This window comes from Puntigrus tetrazona, chromosome 7 (genome assembly GCF_018831695.1).
Source record: "Puntigrus tetrazona isolate hp1 chromosome 7, ASM1883169v1, whole genome shotgun sequence".
NCBI classification, from domain to species: Eukaryota; Metazoa; Chordata; class Actinopteri; order Cypriniformes; family Cyprinidae; genus Puntigrus; species Puntigrus tetrazona.
This window is the reverse complement of record NC_056705.1, coordinates 2454464-2477542: the sequence shown is the minus strand read 5'-3', so window position 1 is coordinate 2477542 and position 23079 is coordinate 2454464. Positions and strand designations below refer to the sequence as shown.

At 36.6% G+C, this 23079-nt stretch overlaps 1 protein-coding gene and 1 long non-coding RNA gene across 2 annotated transcripts in view; one reads left to right on the top strand and one right to left on the bottom strand.

The window, feature by feature from the left end:
• Positions 1–23079, bottom strand: part of dapk1 (death-associated protein kinase 1) — a 54682-nt gene that overhangs the window by 14400 nt on the left and 17203 nt on the right. Inside the window, exons 3-18 of the mRNA XM_043245079.1 lie at positions 18195–18416; positions 15382–15520; positions 14451–14580; positions 12466–12514; positions 12352–12378; positions 10388–10540; positions 9567–9612; positions 9402–9491; positions 8855–8947; positions 6468–6587; positions 5339–5437; positions 4762–4860; positions 3896–3994; positions 2119–2316; positions 1716–1913; positions 219–317 (exon numbers count right to left, since the gene is read on the bottom strand). Of these exons, the coding sequence (XP_043101014.1) occupies positions 219–317; positions 1716–1913; positions 2119–2316; positions 3896–3994; positions 4762–4860; positions 5339–5437; positions 6468–6587; positions 8855–8947; positions 9402–9491; positions 9567–9612; positions 10388–10540; positions 12352–12378; positions 12466–12514; positions 14451–14580; positions 15382–15520; positions 18195–18416 (1861 nt within the window). The remainder of the gene's footprint in view (positions 1–218; positions 318–1715; positions 1914–2118; positions 2317–3895; positions 3995–4761; positions 4861–5338; positions 5438–6467; positions 6588–8854; positions 8948–9401; positions 9492–9566; positions 9613–10387; positions 10541–12351; positions 12379–12465; positions 12515–14450; positions 14581–15381; positions 15521–18194; positions 18417–23079) is intronic.
• Positions 12481–23079, top strand: part of LOC122349160 — a 53392-nt gene continuing 42793 nt past the window's right edge. Inside the window, exons 1-2 of the long non-coding RNA XR_006251428.1 lie at positions 12481–12560; positions 13096–13140. This is a non-coding gene — a long non-coding RNA (uncharacterized LOC122349160). The remainder of the gene's footprint in view (positions 12561–13095; positions 13141–23079) is intronic.

Here is a 23079-nt window from a genome sequence, read left to right as displayed (position 1 = left end):
TCTGTGTAACAAATGCCTTAACTGTCACAAGCGAATGTACCTTTGCTTAATAAAACTAGGCCTATTTATTTCTGGCCCTGTTTTGATTCATAAATGTTTATGTAAAATAACATTACTTTATTAAATGAATGTATAACAATGTATAATATAATAAATGTATAAATGTGTAATACTGTTACAAATGATATATTACTTATTCACATCAAATAAGTGCTTACATTAGTGATAGCTTCAGTGTTGGCTCCTGTGACACAGAGATGACGCACCACCTCCAGACCACCGTTACTAGCTGCCAGGTGAAGGGGTGTTCTCCCAAACTACAGCAAAATAGAAAGCAAACATCTATGAATAGAATGATTTATCATAAATGATTACTAGAAGACGATGGAAAAAAATATTTTCAAGTGTATAACACTGCAGAATGATGATTTAATTTCAAATTAATATAATTCAGCTCCTTTTAACCTCAGTTAGAAGCAACTCAAATCATCTTCCAGCTGTAATGGAAGAGTGTAGTGCTATTTAAAAAAATTCACAGAGTTAACAAGCATGCATAACTGGTATGTAAATGGGGTCAGCTGAGGAGACTGCAAGAACTGAAAAAGGAGTGGATGTTGATTCAAGACTTGACAAGAAAAAGCACACTCATTACTACCTGAATAAGATAAGGTAAAAACTGTTATATAACGGTTTCTGAACGGGTTTTAAAAAAACATGCCTCCTTTTGTACAATTTGTTAATAGGTAGCTAAAGTTGTGATGACTTTAATATGAAATTAGGACAGATTTTTTTTATTGTATTATTTTTACATTTATTTTAAGGGTTTATTTAGTCATACATCATTCATCCTGTATAAATAAACTATTTTGTACTCATTTATTTCATAATGTATTTCTTTATTTACTGTTATTTTATTTGTACACTAAAGAATAGTTCTCCCAAAAATGAAGGTGTTTCCTCTTTTAGTCAGTTCTTCAAACACAGTCAGTTCTTCTTTGGTAATGCTGGCGGATGGTGATCGTGATTTTGAAGCTCTGTAAATTGGATATATCTGCAAGCACCGTGTCGTCCCCTAATCTAAATAACTAACTTTTAGCAACTACCGCATGCACTCTGGGACATGCACGATAAAGGTGTACCGAAGGTGTATAGGTTAGTTTTATGGCCACCATCCACCAGGGAAGAGCCAGGATAAATTGTTTAAATACTCAGACTGTGTTTGTCTGAAAGAAGAAATTCATATACACCTTGGGGGTGAGTAAAATATGCTGTAATCTTCATAATTTCATTGCAATTAACAAACTATCAAAAACATTTGTGTTGATTGACATAAAGCCAAAATAAAATAAAAATAAAATAAAATAAAAATACTAGATGATGAAACTATAAACTGGAATAAGTTTAAGCTGAAGCACTAATGACTGACTGGAAATAAATAAAAAATAACATTGAAATATAAATAAACAAATATAGTCCTAAATAGCACTATTTTAAAACAAAAAAACAATAATAAAAAAGAAAATAAAATAAAAAAATCACAAAAGCATATGACACAATTACAAAAATTTGAAATAAAATAAAAATTAAAACAGGAAAAACACAAAATTTGAATAAAAATAATAATACTACAATAAAACTGGATGAAAACACACATTTAGAGTTCAAACAAAAGCATATTATACAGCAAGGTCATACTCATCCTGCATGAAACGCACTTTGTTAGGAATATCCAGATTGGCTTTAGCCGCGCAGATCTGCATGACCACAGGCAAGTTTCCGTCTTTGCAGGCGATGTGAAGAGGTGTGTTGCCGTGGCGGTCCTGGTGGTCCACATAACAGTGATGGCTGAGCAGACACTTCACCACTTCAGCCTGACATCTCCTCACTGCCAAATGCAGAGCAATGTGACCGTCCTGAAATATAGACGCAAAACTAATAAATACTTTAAATAGCAATTTCACCATTAGCGCTATCAGCTATCAGTGTATAAACATACATGCATGCATGAGAAGAAACAGAAGAAAGTGTTTTAATATAAAAACAAAAATGACACAGTTCACCATTAAAGAACAATAAAGCACCCTACCCGGTTAATATTTAATAAGTGTCTGTCCTCACCTTGTCGACGGAGTCCAAGTCCGCCCCATGCTCCAGCAGACACTCCACGATGTCCTTGAAGCCGCGGGCAGAAGCGCTGAGTAACGGGCTCTCTCCCTCACGATTCCGGGCGTTAACATCACAGCCAGCCTCGCACAAGGCTCTGGCCACCGCCGAGTAACCATGCCACGCAGCACAGTGGAGAGGTGTCTCCTGCTCCTGTGGAGGCACGAAAACAGCGTTTGGCATTCAGACCAAGAGCTCATAAATAACCTTGAACACGCGGAGCTAACAAAACAACATTAGTCTGTGTCAAGGCCGTTTCACGTGACGAATTGCTCTTAATTAGCCTGTGACCCTGACACCTCCAATGAATGTCACCATTTTAAACGGACGCAATACGTGGCTGGGAATGCCTGGCATGCGAATATTGGTTTTTCTTTTGCAACATTGGCTTTCGGAGCAGGATATTACAATAAATGCAAAAGTAGGATGGTAAGCTAATATCGCGATAATGCCAAAAGCAACCGCTACAAAATGAATGCGTAATACTATTAAATAATAATTTGGCTGCACAAAATATTGATTGTTGTTGTAATCATTTAACTCGCGCGCAATATCCTAAAATGATTTTCTGTATTGCATTTCTCTGGAGTGGTGCTTCAGGCTCATTCATTTAAAGTACAGCGTTTTTAATAGTGACTCCTTTTTGAAATCTATCAACTAGGACATTTCTGCTTGTTAGTCGATGGACGCTCCCGTAAGCAATATTTCTAAAAGCAGGAAACTATCTGCCTATGAACATTACTGCTGTGAGCTCATAGTGCTGAATAAATAAAGTGAGGCACGAACAGGATTCATTTTCAGCACTCATGTCACTTCAGCACTTGCGAAACCATTCATTACATTTACATTTCCCACCGTCGTCAAAGACATCTGAGATTAAGCATCTTCTTTTTATAAAAGAACATTTTCTTTTCTTCAAGTTGAAACTTGCTAATATAAATACATTAGCATTCAAAGTTTGAGGTTTGATGCGATTTTCTAAACGAACTCTCTCATGCTCACCGATACTGAATTTAATCTTAATATTATTAAAATTCGGAATATTTGTTTATTTCTGTTATGGCAAAGATGAATTCAGTGTCACACAAGTCTTCAGAAATAATTCTAATATTCTAACATTTTATCATTATTATCTTTGATAGTGGAAATTTAATACATTTGTAGAATCATTTTGTTAATAAGAAAGAACAGTACCTCTTAAACAGAAATCTCATATCATTAGAAATGTACGGTCTCTTGTAAACAATTTAATGCGTCCTCGCAAAAAATACTCTTGCTGGCTTTAAACTTTTTAAACTGTAGTGTATATATTGAAAAATGCTTTTAAATAATTATGAATTGAGCGATATGAAGTAATACTTCATATTCTTAATTGTTCAGCTTTAAAAGTGGGATGTGAACAATATGAGTAGCAACAAAGGAACATCGGTTCTATGCATATCCTGCATGATATAAATGCATATAAATTCATTTAGACCACTTATGTATAAAAAAAAAAAAAAAACTTTCAAGCAGCTTTTTTTTTTTTTTTTTTTTTTTTTTTTTTACCAAATCACCCTTCCTTTAATCTGTCATCTATTAAATTAAATGAGTGTTAATCACTGAATTTCTGCGTGACGCTACATCCACACCATTTAGTGTCATATTGTTCCACAATGCCTTGGACTGTTCAATGTGGTGTAGATCTGTGTGTGTGTGTGTGTGTGTGTGTGTGTGTGTGTGAGATACCTACCCGGTCCACTAGGTCAGGGTTGGCATGGATGCTGCAAAGGTATTGGACTACATCCACATTACCATAGCGAGCTGCCACATGCAGAGCTGTTTCTCCAGACTAGAACAGAAAATGTCAAACGTTACTCACATTATGAATTGCATGCTGACGTCTGCCCATAATTCAGTGATGAGCAGGCATTTTATTAATGTGATTACACTTAGATGATCCGAACAAAAAAAGTGCAATGACCATGTATGTGTACCTAAGAAAATCTATCAAAACTGCTAATCAAGAAACAGCTAAGAACATCACTGAATGATTTCCCAGCTGGTAAAGTAAGGTTATAGCAATTAGAAAGTCTGTGCAAACAGAATGTGACCAGTTTAAGGGGGAGATTTTTGTGTGCTGAGAACTGCCAAAACCCTTCTGAAATCAGCTTTGCGCTGGACTTCCTCCTGGAAACAGTTCAGGCTGAGGAGGACGTTTCAAGAACTCATTTTACACCCATAATGAAGCTGCGGACATGCCAAGTGTGATTCTGTATGGTACTCCCGACAAACTCAACAACACTTTACCCCTCGAATTCGCTTGACTGAGCACACTTCACTGACTAGTGAGGCAGTCAACAAACAGTCAACAATTATTTCATACAACGGCAAACCTCAGGCCAGTGAGTAACCATAGCAACTGCAAATTACCAATGGGAAGTAGAGAGGCGTGTGAACTCAGTAGGAAAGGTTTTCTGGAGAAAAGGTGCCGGATGGGGAAAGCCTTTGAAAAATCGAATCTGTCCTCTCCCTGAGGTTGTGATTGTTGAGTGTGCGTGTGTGTGTGTGTGTGTGTGTGTGTTTGAGAGAGTGAGAGATAGAGAAAGATGGAGGCACCTTATCTTGGATGTCCAGAGGGCACTTCTTTTCATGCAAGAATCTCAAGGTCCCCACATGACCATGTCGGGCGGCGTAGTAGATAGCGCTGGCTCCAGTCTGAGAAAAAGAATGGCATGTTGTATGTATTTTGATTTGGTGTCTATTATGTCCTGATTTACCATTTAAACTCTGTTAATACAACTGGTGAAACATGTATTCAGTGTCTTCCTCCAAGTTAGGTGTTGATACAATTTTTTGAATGAAATTAATACTTTTATTTAAAAAAAAAGACAAACTAAAATGATAAAACTATGAAGGTCAGTGACTGCTGCTGAAAATTCAGCTTTGCCATCAAAGGAGGAACAATTTAGATTTTAAAACATATTCAAATATTAAACTGTAAATAAATAAATAATATTTATTATATTATATATTTATATACTATATCCTACCAATATTTAAAGGGGAATGTATTTAACAATATTAAAAGTTTTTTTGTATTTTGATGTAATAAATTTAGTCTTGAGCATAAAAAACAAAAACATACCAACCAATTTCTTGTACATTAATGATCTGAGAGAATGGAGTACAACACCTTATCAAAGGCCTGAATCTCCGCTCCTTTTTTCATTAGCACATCAATGATCTGGACGTTTCCACAGCCCGCAGCAATCAGGAGCGGAGGGGTTCCATGCTGAAATATGTAGACACAGGAATCACTTTACTGAATATATCAAGGCACTAATAGCTCCTCATAGCATTCAAAAGCAGCTTTAATTAAGCCTACGATTCTGAGGCAGTATGAACACGCCGATTCAAATTAGCCTGCTTCATTTTTTATTGTTTGCACAACAGTTTTAATTGGCGAAAAGCAATCATGGTGGCTGGTAAAAAATTCTTGCAAGCACTGGAGTTATTTCTCAAGAATGGCGATAAACTTCTCTGAATGATTAAATGCATTGGAGGCATGGGAATAGTGCTCACTGTGGATACAAAACACAAGATAGCACTGGACAGCTGTGAGCAATATAATTAAAAGCACGCTTGTCTCCTCACATCAGTGAGCAGATTACGGTTTCATCAACCTCGACCTCGTTCCCTCCTTCTCAACAAAACCCTTTTCTCATGTCACACATGTGCCATACAGACACACTACATTCAAAAAGACGTATCGGTACATTCTCAAGACATTTAAAAAGACTCTTTTAAAAAATCCTGTTTACAATGAAATTCGTTCAGATCTACATGTTAAATTAAATACATGTTACTTAAAAATGTGCCATTTTGATCGATACAAATTGTTAATTGAAAATGTCTATGTTAAAATGTTATCTTGATATAAAGATGATGAAATATTTTTTACAGGACAAAATGACTGATTAAGAACTTTTTTGCCCTGTTCCCCTTAAAATTTCCAAAATGATTAGAATAACTAACCCTCAAGATTAACCCTCAAGTCTTTTTTTTATTCAAAATGCGATGAGATATGGTCCAGAGACCTGTTTTTAAGTCACTCACTGCTCATCTCACTGTCATTGCTTGTAAACTAAGACGTCATTGGCGTACAGTGATACTGGTACACTTATCAGCTCAATCGAGCCCAGGTTGGCTACTGATCATTTGGACGTAGACCAAGTGAAGCAGAGACACATAAGCATATCACTCACTCTTATTTTTGCCATCCCCATATCACCCGTATGAAGCGTCTCGCTTCATCTCTTTACCTTGTTAGGTTGATTAATATCATAGCTGGTCAAAGATCCAAGCAGGTGTTTTAGACCTGGAACATTGTCATCATTGATTGCGTGGATTATTGCCTTCATGACAAATGAGTCCTCCTCGTCCTGTGAAAAAACAATGAATTATTGAATATAAACAATAACTTTACGATAAAAGATCCAAACACATACTACAGGCACCCATTACATTTGTATGAAACAATAACAATTTGGGATCAGGAAACCATTTAAACTCATCAAAATGGAATAAATGTATTCAGCAATCATGCATTAAATTTATCAAAAGTGATAGTAAATACTTTTATATCCTTAAGATTTGTATTTCAGATAAATGTTGTTTTAATTGAACATTCTATTCATCAAAGCATCAAAGTTTATGAACATAAGAAAATTATCCGAGGCTGCTGAAAACACAGATGTGCCATCAATAACTTGTATGCTTAAAAAAATATAATTGTGATATAAATCAGATTTTAAAAAAATGCCAACATGACAGTATTTGGGCTGCTATACAACAAGATTTAAAAGGAAAAACAACAGCAAGCATCCTTTGACAGTCACACTTTGAGCAAATCCTTTTATGCTCAGTAGTACTACAGTTGGTCTTATCAGCAAATACACAGCGTGAAGTCCTAATCCTATTGAATAATGCAGACGAGGGGCGGAGCATAGAGCATGCTTTCTCTTCAGCGCTCGACCGCTGCTTTATGCGCTGTGTGACCCAACCACCTCCAAACAGCATCTGACAGCTCAGACGTGTGGGACAAAACACTCAAATACGCTGCTATAGAGGGAAACTGGACTGGCCGTGAAGGAAGAAAAGAGAAAAACAGAGTATGTGTGCTTGTGTTTAATGAAGGAGTGTACTTGAATAACACCCACATACACGTCTCGTACTAGACGTGTGTATCCAATTACACAAAAACGCACACTTGAACACACTCTACAAACAGCCAGAGGCTCCTAAAGAAAGCGATGCTGGAGTCACTTACGGAGCGTAAAACAAGACTTCTATGTGACTTTGTGTCATTTTATGTGACCTTTAGGTGATTTGGTATAAATTTGTTCTGTGACTGGAAAAAAAAAAAAAAAAAAACAAAAAAAAAGACATATTAATTTAAAATGGTATTTAAAATGCATTCATTTGAAATGAAAAATGGCACTCTCTTTCAAAAGTTTGGGGTCGGAAAATGTTTATAAAGAATAAGCTAATTAAAACATAAATATTGTTCATTATTATTATTTTGTCTGAATAAAGTGTCTTTGCTAGCAGCCTTACTCCAGTCTTCAGAGTCACATGAATGCTGATTTGCTCAAGAAACATATTATTATTATTATTATTATTATTATTATTATTACTACCAATGTTGAAAATGATCCTTGAATGAACAGAAATTTCTAAAAGAACAGAACAGCATTTATTTTTTTTGCAACATTCTAAAAGTCTTTTCTGTCACTTTGATCAATTTAATGCATCGTTACTGAATAAAAATATTAATTTCAAAAGCGAAATTTAAATGGTAACGTACAGATAGGTTTTTAGAATGATAAAAGGATGTCATATTGATTGCAGTTGCTGACACTCATCCTGTATGAAACGCGCCCATTTCCTGTTCACACAGAATCCCCAAATGTCTCACATATTTAAGTGCATTATAAAAGCGAAAGTATTTCTTAAGGTTACAATCTTACCATAATGCAGGTAATATTAAATATGTCTTTTAAGTTATATGATCACTTTAGGTGAAGAAAAAAAGCATTTATACTATGGAAATTTGTGACGTGTAAGAAGCAGGTGAAAGGAGAGATAGTAAGCTGTATAGTTTAGATAACAGTTTATGTAGCACAACGGCAATAACACTTCACTCTTCAGGCTTATCATACATCACTAAGCAAATATCTGGTCATTATAAAGACCATGCAAAACCCCACATGGCTGTACGAGTGTCAATGAATGTGTTCATATTAGGTTGGATGAGTCATCTGACTTCATGGCAAGCTTAAGTATAAACTTTCACTGCAATTAGCAATCCTGCATATTAATGTCTTAAACGGTAATCATTCCAAAACCATTATTTCATTGAGTATTTCATTATTGTGCAAGTACATTTTGCGTGGAGTCGCCTTGCATGTGTGTGTCTGCCTCTATTCTCAGGTGTGTGGGAAGCTCATTTGTTCATCCCATAAATATAGTCCACGGCACAGCTCAGGGATACGGGGGTTCCTCTGCTGTTGCCAGGATCATCACACGTCTTTTAAATGTTGTTGTTCTTTTTGCTCAGTTTTGCCGAGTGCTTTGAAGGTCTGCCTCTTATTTGCAAATCTTTAATACAAGCTTTTCTTAAAGGTGTATGTGAACTGTGAACTCTTACCAGTGTGTCATCACTGCGTGCCACACTCATGTTGCTCCTAGACAGGAAGGAGCGGGAGAGCCGGTTACACAGAGAGATGAGACGCACCGATTGCTAAGGAAGTCAGACAAAACAAACAAACAATATTAAAGGACAGATGGTGTTCGTGACACATTCTATAAGATTTTTATCTAAAGCATCAAACTATGATTGAAACTCTTCTCAACAGATTAAATGATATTTCAGCTACACACATGACAAGTTGACCGACTATTATTTGTTTCTATGACATGAGCTTAATCCTGTGCTCGCGGGCACTGTAACTTTATGCATGCTTCTTTATTGTTTCATAGCTCCAAGGGTTTGTTTTGTGCGCTTTTAACAGTGTGAGTGGAAATAGCGTGACTTGCTGGCGTGGCACATGATGCTGATTCCTCAGAAAGCACTACTGAGGGCACAACACTTTTTGTCAAATAGCTACAATTTTCACCGCAGAATACGATGATCTGAATGTGGAGCTAGCATTTAAACTGAATACATGGACAAAAGAAAAAAGAAAAAAAAGCACCTTCCACTTTCTTCTGGCAGCAAACTTCTTAAATTTCTCCATATTCACTGCTGATTCCTTACGACTCAGTGCCTGCTGTGTGTCTTTTGGCTAAAAAGAAGACATTGGCACTTTAACAATAATTCTCGGTTAAACTGCTTTATATGTAGTGGTTGTTGAACGAACCTTGATCCAGGGGTGTTGAAGACTGTCCAGGATTGTCATTCTTTTTCTGCAAACATGAAAAAATTTTTTTCACATGTGATATTTACTTTTGTAACGTACAGAATGTAATGAACATAGGCAGGCAGTTTGCGAACCTTGGCTCATTTAACTTAAGGTCCCACAAATAAGCACCTAAAAATAACCTCCGGAGTAAACGAGAAGGCATTCAGTATACAAATCGAAAGATATGTATCACATTGTGCGTTGCAGAACGCACAGAATGAATTGTGGGACTGGGCTCTGGAATGCTGCATATCAGCTTTCGTGACAATATTTAGACTTAAACGGCATTTTTGCTGTGAATGATGCATTTTATTGAAGTAACGACTGGACTTCTGCGGAACTAGTTTTAGTTCTCTTTTAAATATCATCAGAATTGAAATGAGGTCAGTGTAGATAAAGACTAAACGAGAGCAGGCAACCGGCAGAGAAGCAATTTGGTAGACCAATATGGAACTAAAACAGGAATTATTAATGTCTCCACATTCATGTGCAAAGCACCTGTTCTTGTTTGTTGACACAACCCACTTCCTCATTTACTTGATTAGTGACTTGATTTGTGATAAACGTCGCAGGATTCACTGATTCGATATGACTACAGATAATCAGTTCACAAATAGTTTAATAGTTAACATAAATAGTAAAAAGTAACAATTCGATAATACAATAAAATATTCAAATGTTTCTAAAAAGGAACTGCTCGTTAAAAGAAACGACTAGTGGCTAAAGTGATCCCTACCAAACCACATCAAACCATAAAAAGCTTCTTAAGTGGTTCTTACTTTGGATCTTTGAGCAGCAACCGTGTAATGAAGTCTTTGGCCAAAGCACTGGTGTTACTGAAGTACTCCTCATCAAACTCGTAGTCTACGGCTGACACGTTGGCGAGTGTCTCCTGCTTATTTTCACCCAGGAAAGGTGAGGCACCACTAAGCCTGAAGATAGAGAGAAAAAAGACCATTTTATCACCTATTTATTGGATTTGAAGGTCTTCAGTACAGCATTCAACAAAGTCAAGTTTGATGTGATCAATATCAAATAAGCTGCACCCCAGCTTTTTCCTGACCATTACTATTAAAGTATGAGAAAACAGGCAAAGGCCATTTAGTGTTCAACACAAGCTTCGTTCTGTTTTATTTTTAGGATAAAAATCTTTAACAGACCAGAGTAAATCTGGGTCGAGCAAGCTCTCTTTCAACAAATAGAACTGAAATGTATTGCTGTTGCTAATTAAAAAAAATTGTTAAATCTTTGAATTGAATAATGCAGACGAGGGGTTGTGCATGGACCATCTTAGATTTTTTGCCAAGAGATCAATTTTATTATTTGTAAAGTTTGTTGTTTACAGCTGTTTGCAGCCGTTTAAAACTCACACTGCCAATTAATAGCGTTCCCTGTGGGTGAGAAACAGTCTCCAAAAGTGTGAGAAAAAGAAAAGAATGGTGGAATAGGAAGGCAAAAAGAGCGTCAGGATTAGACGTGACAACGGTGTGCGATATCTTCCTGATGTGTAGCTCTATTTTTATTTGCCTATGATGAAAGGGGAGTGTAAGGAACAGTCCTAAGATAGACATTGAACTTTCCAGCTCTGTTTAGACTGCTAATATTAGCACACGCTGATGGACAGATAGTGATGGGCAGATAGGATAGAGAAGAAGGGAGAGAAAAGATATATGCATTTTTGCATCAAACGTGACTATAACGATCCTAAAAGTAGGCTTAATGTTCTTTACGTGATGAAATTTCTTTTTCTTGCTTTTCAGCCTAGGGTGGAATATGAGCTGGATATTTCCAGTTTTCGTGAGATTCACCCTTTAACTGTTTACGTCAGAGACGCATGGATTTGGTTCCCATCAAAAAGGAGGGTCCCCTCAGGTTTTATCACAAGCAACAGGCAAGTTCCATTGTTTATATTGCTCTGTGATATGCTTAGTTTCCTCTCACATGACCATAAACACACACATATAGAGATATTGAGAGAGCAACCTCAGTGTTTCCACAGGAAGACCAACAAGCTTTACAATTAGACACTGCACCCGGTGGTTGTGCTAATAATCATTATCCCATCACATTGATGGACTGGGTTATAAATTCCATGTCTTGCTCTATTTTTATACGGCAGTAAAACACTACATTGCTTGGTATATTTAACGTGATACTGGCGTCACAAGAACTTCTGTGGAAAGAGCTCTTTTAGTCTTATCAAGTGCTTGAATTATTCTTTTTTTCCTTTCTGAAACACTATAAATTCTTTCCCCCGAATGCTTATCTTTCCTCTGCTCCCCTTCAAATCTTTGCCCGTTCTTCAATTCTAATCCTATTAGATTATTGCATTGTAGAAATGCTTCTAAAGTAGGGAAAAGCAATTGACCAGAACTCAATGCAATCTCTATGCAGAAACATCAATGTCTAATATATCATTTGGCTTGTCGCAAGATTTTACTAAGCATCCTTTTACTTCGACCATTAATCATTATAACAGTTGTTGCACAACAAGAGATTATTCTATGACACTAGATGACTGGACACACTTAATTTGCTTCATATTCAGCTATATTTGTTCGCCATGCCTTCGTTTTACTGCAGAATGTGATTACAGCTGTGCTTTGAGAAAAATAATGCAATTACGAATATGGATGCTATTTACAGCCTAAGTGAAAATCCATAAATGCATTTAGATTTCATTTGTAATGGCATAAACTATATTTACAACATCACAACAACACTGATGATTATGAATACTCACAGAATATAAGTGATAACCCCAATGCTCCTAGAGTTAGACAGAAATAAAAACACATGATTACACAGGAAGTGAGGTAACAGCGAGGTCAGGTAATGGTGTAACGCTCATTCTCACCACATGTCTGCCTCCAGGCCAAGCGGCTCGTAGTTCACCACTTCTGGAGCTGTAAACCACAAAACAACATCACTAACAATACAGAAGAGTTTGGGGTGAGCCATGACAGATATATTAATATTATTATTTTTATCTATAACTGTTATACATGATAAACTCTTTCTCTGCCTGCAAAAAAGTCTAGAAATGCTAAGTTGATGTGTATATTTTGGAGGTTTCTCACCGTATGAGCTGTTAAATGAGTCACTGCTTTCAGAGGATCTCAATCTTAGATGTGTTAATGAGGAAATAAGTCTGAGGTGGGAGAGATGCTGCTGCTGTTCTCTACTCCCTAGAATTGACTTAGAATTACTACTTATATTATGCACTAGATCTGGTCATTGACCAGGGCTGGGAAGAAGCAAGCAGCTCCTTAACCCCAAGGTTAGAAAAAAAATCAATGAAGTCATGCCCCAGTAATGGGCTAATACTATTCTGGGATTGGATTGGATTAGTATCTTTAAAACCAGGTGTCTAGCTTGACCGGATTCTCCTCCATGAAGCCTGATCGTAACTTTGAGCACTAAAATAGACTGAACTGTGGGGTAGCTGATGCTTGACCATGGCCTTTAGCTTTGTGTCTCTATTAAGACTGCTGTATCATCACTGCCTGCAGACACACTGGCTGCCATTCAGGTAGGACTGGATGTGATGCCAATGGTATGAAGGGAAGGGGGTGGTGTGGGTGTGCATGTCTGTGTGCTTTCTGGGACGGCTGGGGGCTTGTTCATGTAAAATTTTACTGAAAACAGCAGAGCTGGCTCATATTGTAGAAGCAAAAGCAGTAAGATTTAAGGAAGGTTGTAGTTGTGTGCAAAATACCAACCCAAACACATTGACATACAAGGCTGGACACACCTGACTGAAATAATGTTTCTCTTAAAAACCTGATGCTTTTAAAAGCCTATGATGAAACAAGAATCTGCATATATATGCCATGCATTTCTTATAGAAACTGTCAAGTGTACATGTGCATTTCTTTAATAAAAACCCAAAGCCTCTTTATACTTTGAGGAAGCTAAAATATTAGCTAAGTTATGATTTGCTTAACATTTTCAGTTTCTATTTGATTCCAATTGTATATTTTTTTAACAGTTTAGGAAAAGAATTTTGCTAAATATGTAAAGTAGATAAGGAATGTAACAAAGATATAGAAATATTATACAAATATTTAATAACATAAAAACAATTTAATTTATCATACTATTATAATATAATTACAATTTTTACTAAACAATTCACTAATATATAACCATTATTATTTTATTTTAAAAGGTGCTGTATGTTTGCCTACTTTGACTCCGCTAAAGCATAAAAATACCAAAACATTTTAGCTGAAATTTTAGAAACATGCTAAATTAACATACTTGTTTATCTGCAGAAACAATGCTATAGTAAATTATTCTCCTTTGACAATATGTGTTCCGGCCCGGAATGTCGGCTTCAGTTTTAGTTCGAAATCGAACTCCGAGTTGCCAGTTGGTGGAAAATAGCGTATTTCATTTCAGTCATGGAAGCTGACAAACGAAAGGGGTCTGCGTGTGTTTTTTTCACCTGGGCCAGGTGAAAAAAAAAATACCGTCTCCAATATTTAGAATTTGGACTGCAATGCCTAGTTCAACCTCTCGGTGTCAATCCTACATACAGCACCTTTAAGTAATAATAATAAATAATATATGTATGTGTACTATTTTGATTTATTATGCACAAATAAATACACACACAAAAATATACATATATATGTTAAAAAAAATATGCAGGAAAATATATACATATGGGGTCACAAAGCAGTGATCCATGGTGTTTCTTTACAGTTATGTCAGACAGGCTTGTGGTTCAGATTACACATGAAAGAAGAAAAGAGAGGATTGGACGGCGGACCATAACAATAAGAGCGGGTGTAATTACAACACATCTCTATAGACTGACCAGCGGATGACACTGACCTACAAACTCTGGGGTACCAAAGATGTTTTTGAAATCGTTGCCAAAATCGATCTTGTGGGCCAGGCCAAAGTCAATGAGCTTAATGCGGGGGTGAGGCACACTCCGGTTCAACAGCATGATGTTCTCCGGCTGAGAGAGAGAGATGAGAACAGAGAAAGAATTGGAGGGAGAATGCAAAAGAGAGAATCAGAGGAACTAATGATAGGTGCAGAACAAAGACACAGCAGGAGTGAGAGAGAGAGAGCATAACACATGGAAATCACATGCAAAGCTAGAAAAACGTTCACTAGAAAGCACAGGCATACTCAAGCCAGGCAGTAACAGATCCCTGCCTGGACATTCCATAGAAACAATACTTCCTTCAGTGGGCTTTATTCATGCACGGACTAATCTCTTAAAAGCTCCAATGACTTCAAAATATTTAACAGAAATGTTAGAGAAAGCTGCGTGGATGACTGCTCTGAAAGCAGTGGATCTAATTACATAAACGCCGTTGCTGGAGTAACATGAAGGATTATACATAAAATGCTAATAATGAGCAACTCTGGGACAGTTTGACTATTTTATTTTTTTTCTTTAGGTCTAAGTTAATGTGAATGTTGGCTGCTTTGAAGTTTTTTCAGTTAGACTGGTTATTCAGGTTAAGTGGTTTTAGTGGGAGGTAAAAATTCAATCTACATTTGAAACTTTCAAAAGAGAGACTACTAGAATATTCATGCAATTCTGCAATAAAACCCGTTCAAAAATTAGAGGGACTGAATTTATGACCATCCCAGCTCTGGGATGCCCAGCAATTATGTAAAGGGTGGAAATAAGTGGATAACCAGCAGGGAGGATAAAAGCAACTCAATTGATTTGTTGTGGCTGGTCCACGATGATGCTAATCGCCAGAGTCTGGCATTGGGGTGAAACTCAAACATGTCACAGTACCTTCAGGTCAAAGTGGGCAATCTGTTTGGAGTGTAGGTAACTGACTCCATCTAAGATCTGCTTAAGGAACTCGGTGGCCTCCTCTTCGCTCAATGACTCTTTCTCAGCTAGAAAGTCAAAGAGCTCCCCACCTGCAACACTGTAGAGAGAAGACAGATACTGACACTTGCAATAGAGCTGGTTAGTTGATAATCTTCATTTAACCAGGACAAAACTAATTGAGAAATAAGAGGATAGTTCACCCAAAAATGAAATTTCTTTTTCTTTTTACTCACCCTCACATTGCTCTAAACATGTATGAGTTTCCTTCTTATGCTGAACATGAAATATTTTGAAGAATGCTGGCAATCAAACATTTGATGGTTCCCTTTGACTTCTACAGTATTTTCTTTCTCTAATATGGAAGTCAATGGAGACCAACAACTGTCTGGTTCTTCAAAATATCTTCTTCTGTGTTTGACATAAGAAACTAATACAGGTTTGGACGACTAGTGAACGATGACAAAAATATTTTTTTTAGGTGAACTATTTCTTTAAACACAAGTGACTTCGCCAAGACTGCAGCAAAAAAAAAACACAATAAAATGTTGCATACAACTGACAAATATCAATATAAACTTTTAAAACAGTTCTGCACTTACAAGTGCAACAGCCAGATGTGGAAAATAGATCATGGATAAATGGGTTAAAAAAAAAAGTGATTTAGGTGAGAATCAGAAACCCTAGAAATCAATAAAAAAATAAAATAAAAAGAACAATAAAATTACCTGAGAATTCATTTTGAAATAAAAGATCACTATAGTGTAACATAAAAAAATTAAATAAATAAACAGCAATAAAAATCACTTAGATTGAGTAATTAAACAGAAGAACCAATCTCTCTGTTTCTGAGTGATTCACTCTGACAGAAATGGATGTTGGCAGTGCTATAATCATAGCTTCTGGGAAAGGACCAACAGGATCTGGGCATATATTTATTTAGCAGAAGGAAGCTGCAAACCAGCTGCACGCTGATGACATGATAACACTTGCTGCTAATGGTGAGGTTGAGCAAGTGCAGCGATGAGCCACCCAGCTGCAAAAACACCGGCAGCAGATCTGCCTCTATTCCCTTCACAGAAACAGAAAGAAAAACACCAGCCCCCACCCTGAACAACACAAGTTTCGTTGCCAGATTTCTGACTCGTCTAGTCCTCATTACAGCTTGCTCTGGCAAAGAACCAGCCACTTAATCAAGAAAAGACCATCTGAAGGACATGTACAGCAACAAACCTCCATTTAGAGCGGATCTTAGTTCTTCCTCAAAAGTGCTCATTGTATCAACCTGCTACCTTGTGATTGCAAATTTGCTTCCAAGCAAACTGTTAAAAAGCCCTGTTTTAACTTTTGGAAGTTGTATAGTGCCAGGCAATCAGATTTCAGCCAGCACTTGCCATTTTTGTACGCCTCAGACGGTCAGAGAACGGACTGTGGGCGTTCCATGAATATGCCATCTGAGACTTTAAAACAAAAACAACACACACTACATCTCACTTCACAATATCAGTTGGCAGCACTGAGGTTTTGAGAGGATGCCAGATGACCTGAAAATGAAACTTGACCTTCAGTTCCGAGGTCAGGATTGTGCGGTTATCTCCTTAAGCAAGGTACTTAACTCCAGATCCCTCAGTTAGTAAACAAAATAGCTTCACTCGTAAGTAATGTGTAACAAATATGAGCTCAGAACATGGCTGCAGGGACGCTTTTTGTCACGTGGTATGAAGCAGCAAAGAAAACCAGTTGGGTGAAGAGACATTTCAAGAGGTTCTGAGGAAAGACACTTTCTTAAAATAATCTGTGTAACAAAACAATTCTGCTGATAAAGTTAAGGTTTAACATTCCAGATGCTGATTCCGTTAACACATCTCGTGTACTTACTGTATTTACTAAAATGCAAAATATCCAATTTCAAGGCTCAACTTCAAAACCTGTTCTGCGCAGAAACAGATATTGAGAAATTACATGCAATGTAATAATGATGAGTGATGACGACTTGATTATTTTTTTTTTTACATTTGTCCTTTCGGTCGCACTTTAAGTTGCTTGCAATGCTAGACTTCATGTCGGTTTTCAAGTTAGACTGGTTACTCTAGCCAATGATTCTTAAAGTACAATACGGTACAATACTACATCCTAACCCTGCATAGCACTAATAGAGTGCACGTTTTTCCATTGATATGGAAACAAACACATACATGTACACACCCATATATAATGAGATTCCAAAACAAAAAAAATTAAACAAATGTAATGTCCGTTCTATTCGCAAAACAAATCTAGTCAGGATGTAACCTTCAGCAAGTGATTATGTAAAATGGTTTTGTATACATTTAATGCACATATTACCTAAAATAAACTTTTCTTTATCAGTCAATCAAAGGTCTTTGTTTTTGTGTACCAGTATAGTTAAGGCAGTGCAGACATCAATGCATATCTTTTCTCTTTGAACACATTGGCAGAAGTGTATGAATGTGCACAGTACAACAGGCAAAACTGGTTCACCTACTCAATGGACTGGTTCTCCTCATCCCCCTACTGTTGACCTTGTCAAGTATTTGCTTTGGAAGTAAAGGCTGGCGCTGCTCAATTCAGTGAGAGGCCTTTTTTAAAATTTCTTCTATACATTTATTTATACCATCATGCTCCAGATCTCTACAAGAGCTTATTGTTGATGTACTATAGTGTCTAATACCAGTCTGAGTTTTAAGTTTTTAGAAATGAAGGCTTTTAATGATTTCATAATTCAGTAAACGCAAGGAAAAACAATGACTCACAGCTCCAGGATGAGAATGACCTCGTTCTTGTTTTCAAACACATCGTGCAGGGTGATGACATTTGGGTGCTGGATTTCCTTCAAGATGCTGACCTCCCTCTCAATGTCGTCTTTGGAGACCCCTCGCCGACTGGATTTGCTGCGCCTTTTCTTGATAAACTTGGCTGCATACTCCACTCCTGTCGTCTTATGGCGGCATTTCTTCACCACGGCAAACTGACCACTAAAAAAACCCCAAAACAAAACAACAGTTGTTATTATATTTAAGCAAATATTAGTGGCTGACTGATGCATTGCAATGGCTGATATATCGGCCGATGTTTGGCATCGGGCAATAAGTTATTCCCTAATTGGCCAATGCGTTCAAAGCGTGACTTTCATTTTAAATCAATTTTTAAATGATTTTCTATTTGTTAAATAGACTATGTTTGGCTATTGGCTGTCAAAAAAAGAGCCTGGTTATTCAAAAGAACATAAAAATATTAGTATACATCTCAATAGAAAACTCTTAACATTAAGCAGAGGTTTGTTGTGTAGAATTTCATAATGCTGTAATAATAATAATAATAATAATAATCAAGAGATTACATTCCCTAAAGCTCTCAAATTAGAACAGAAGATGAATCTTTAACGTGTTCATTCAGTTTCCCTCATCTACAACATATTGCCAACAAGCAGGACTCCATATTCCCCTTTGACATGTTCCCATCTCAGTCTCTGTAAGTCACGACATGCATTCTGGTCCACTGCCAGAAACCAACAGTCACCCAAGCTGAACGGTCGTAAATCGCCAACAAGATCTAGTCACTCTGAACATCACAACATTTAATCACCAATACCAAGCTGTGTGAGAAATCTTTTGAATGACATAAATAAGGTCTATTACTTCAGCAGATTAAACACAAAACAGCATGATAGCTATGTTTTCCCACATGCTGTAGATATTCAGTGCTGTTCTGGGATAATATTATCAGGGTGGATAACAATGACTCCCACGCCATGTCATTCAAAAGCATCACAACAAACACACCAGTATAATACACCGACAAGCACATTCGAGCCCCTGAAGCTTATAACTCTGCCAAACAAGCCGCATATATTGTGAGTAACGTCCCAATAGGATCCTCTCAAAATGTCACAGCTCTGCAACATTTCTGGCTCCTTTTTAATGTGGCTGTTATACAGCTGTTGGGAGGTTTCTTTCTACGAAAATAACAATTGCTTTTAGGCAAAAGAAACAAAAAGCTAACCAACATGAAAAAAAAGAGAGTCCTTGGGATGGGGCTTTCTGATGCAAATACAAAGCGCAGGGCCTCTATTCTTGCCTGCTCCACCTTTTGTCACCCAGACAGCAATCAGGCCCCACAGCAATAAGAGACAGTACATTTGCATTTTATCTGGGGCCTGAAAGGTTCAGAGAAAGCAGACATCCTTCCGGAGCAATCATAAAGGAGTAGTTCACCCAAAAATGAGAACAGTGTCATAATTTACTTGCCTTCACGCAAGTTTTAAAATGCATTTGACACAAAACATAAATTTCTGAAGAATGTCTTGGCCACTTCATTTCCACATATTAAAAGTAATGATGACTAGGGCTGACAAGCACAAAAAAAAAAAAAAAAAGTTTCCATGCCATTTATTGTAAAGACACTGGACACCCTGTGTAACAAACAGGCTGAAACTAATAATCATAATTTAATGATTCAATTCAAACTTCACACTCAGCAGTCTTTGAAAAACATAAATTCGGTCATCACTTAGGCCTACTAGAAAAAACTATTATGCATATTTAACACGCAAATAAAGAACCTGAGAGATTTTTATCTCTCCAGTGAAAACCACCAAATCTATGACACTTCGAAACATTCACAAAGACATTCCAAAAGAAATGCATATGGGCCTATGGTGTGAAATCAGCAGCATCACACGCATGAGGCATGGTACTCTTGTGAACATGTGTGAAAGACTGATACGGAAGAGAAAAAAAATGCTAAATGGAGTCATTATTTTTGCTTGCTTTGTGCACAAAAAACTATTCTCATAGCTTCATAACATTACAGTTGAATCACTGATGACACATGGACTACTGTGTGTTCTTGCTACCATTGCTGTCTCTGCAAAGCTCTCGGATTTCATCAAAAATCTTAATTTGTGTGTCTGAAGAAAAGTGAAGTACTAGGCCTATCCCTTTTTACAAACTTGATCCATCTGATCCAAAACATTTGGAGCAGTTTTATGAATTGAATGCTTGCTGCTTCTCTTATGAACTAGTGGAGAATTACAGACAATTTGTCCCAAAAAGAAAGTTAAAAATGTTCTTCAAACAAAAATTATGCATGGCTTCAAAAATAGTAATATGAATCACTTTTATGATACCCCTGTTAATTTTGGAGCCTGACTGCACCCGTCCCCATAGACTTCCATTACAGAGAAAGTCATACCGGTTTGGAACATCTCCGTATTCAAGTACACGACTAATTAAGGACCAGCACCTACCCCAAAAACTCTTTGTTGTACTGTTATTTTATGTAGACTGTTATTCTAAATAATAAACAAATAATATTGCACAGGCTTGGGAAAAATCAAAAATCTGGAAAATCAGAAAGTCATGCCTCATGGTTCTGACAGCGTGGCTTTTGGCATTCAGGCATGTCTAAACGCTTTTGTCAGTGACACTCCTCAGCGAGAGCAGGGCATGGGTTTTCAGCTGTGCCAGTTTCCATAGCAGTGCTGGGGGCAGGGCAGCGGGAGAGGAGGGGGTCGTGTCAGCAAGAAAGAGGCCTGTGGAGCACAACGGTCCACAGCAAACATCGTCACACATAGCCCGGCAACCAGCCGACAATAGACACGGCATCTTTTTTCTTTTCAGTGCTGTTGCTGTCCGCTCTGAATGGAAGATGGGGCAAATGTACGTATCAAGATGTCAGTGTGGCAGGGCTCTTGTGCTCCTGAAATCTGGAGCGCCATGGTGATGAAGAGCCACGGCAATCAGAGCAGACATTAAAGAGCTTGCCCAGAGGAAGCGCTCTTCAGAGTGGGCACAAGAAACACATACAAGATGGGCACAAGATGCAAGACTTGGACAAGACACAAGCCCCCATTATCAAGGTTGAAGCTGACATGACATCCATCTAGTGTTAGGCATGCTGTAAGCCACTCGGGCTTTGTTGTGAAGTAATGCAAGACCCTTTAGGGCCCTAAAACATTACATTTTTTCTAAGATTCAGTTTTATTTATTTATTTACTTTAATGGTTAAATCACATTTTAAGAAGTAAAAAGCATGCATAATTAAATTAAATGATAAAACACAATTTTACAACATTTTTTTAAAAGTTTAACAAACATTAAAAAACATTTTTGTTTATTAATTTCTTTTTCATTTTTACCAAATCCTGTGTTTTCCATTTAATATTTATTTTTCATTTAACAATTCAATTGATAAATTAATTATTAATAATCAAATTTGTATTATTTAATCAAACAAATGAATAATAATCTAAATTACATTTTATTAAACCAGAAACACCTGTAATTAACTGATTTTATATAAAAAAACATAACATATTATTAGTGAATTTTTATTTTGTTGTTTATTTTGTAAATAAATGAAAGCATAAAAAACAAATGTATTTAATCCAATTTAAATGAAAATTAAACAAACCCTTCCTTTTTGGCATGTAATGTACAACAGAAGTTTATGTTTAAAATTCAAAAATAAAAATGTGTGAAGAATTAAAACAGTTAAGACAACTGTGTGAAGATCTGTGTGATTGGTCATTAAAAATGCTTTAATAATATTTTTATTACATTAAGTAATATATTTGTCACAGTTCCTTAATGATAAACTGAACTTTTATTTTGATAGGCTGCTATTAAAATTAATATTATGTATTACACAATTTAATATCAAGTTGTGAAATACAATACAATGTGACATAAACCAAAAATCGAAATATGTAAATAAAACAAACATTTTTGGATCGCGTTTTACAAGAAAATACTGCTTTACTAGAAATTTCTTTATTAGAAATTTCTGAATAAAAATGTTTCAACGCAAGTCTTACGTTAACATTTATTCAGTGCAAATATATGAAACTGCACAGTCTAAAAGGCCTTTTTTTTCTGAAAACAAAAAGCAGCATTAGGCATCAGTATATGTGAGAATAGAAATGTAACTGCTATCACTGGACTTTACCCTTTAGCCTACAAGGGTTAAACACTTTCCACAGTCATGGGAAATGAAACTACAGAACATCACATGACCCCTTTTACATTGTGCACCAGAAGGCACAACTTCTCAGAGAGCTGATTACTCCTTTACAAGATAAAGATAAAAAATAAAGAAGGCTTTGTTGAATTAAAATCTCTGATAAAGTTTTCCAGATTCATAATCAGGATTACGACCTGTGACTTGCATCACATATGAAACGGAGCAAAGCATTAAAAATGAGGTCAGTAACACTATCAGTGATGGATTATAAAGCTGATCCTTAATAATTAACGTTTGCTTACAGTCTGGTAGCAGTATTTTGGGGGAGTTTGAAATAACTCAGAATCTGAATTATTAACACCGTCTCTTCACAATTCTACAGCCGTTCTCAGATTTATTTAAATCACAGGATGAATATTATACAGATGTTCAGATCTGAGCAAAGACATGATGGAAGTCTAATGTGAGCAGATTAGACCCACTGCCAATCGGTCAAAATGTGTTTTTAGCAATAAAATCTAAAAAGGAAAAAAAAAAAACATAATAGGATAACTCTGTAATGCAACTGGCTGCTCTGAATCGGCGCTCTATGACCGAGGTTATGAACGAGCCCAAATGTCAACAACCCATTCAGCGGAAAATCCCGCTCTGTAATTATTCCCATAGGATACTAAG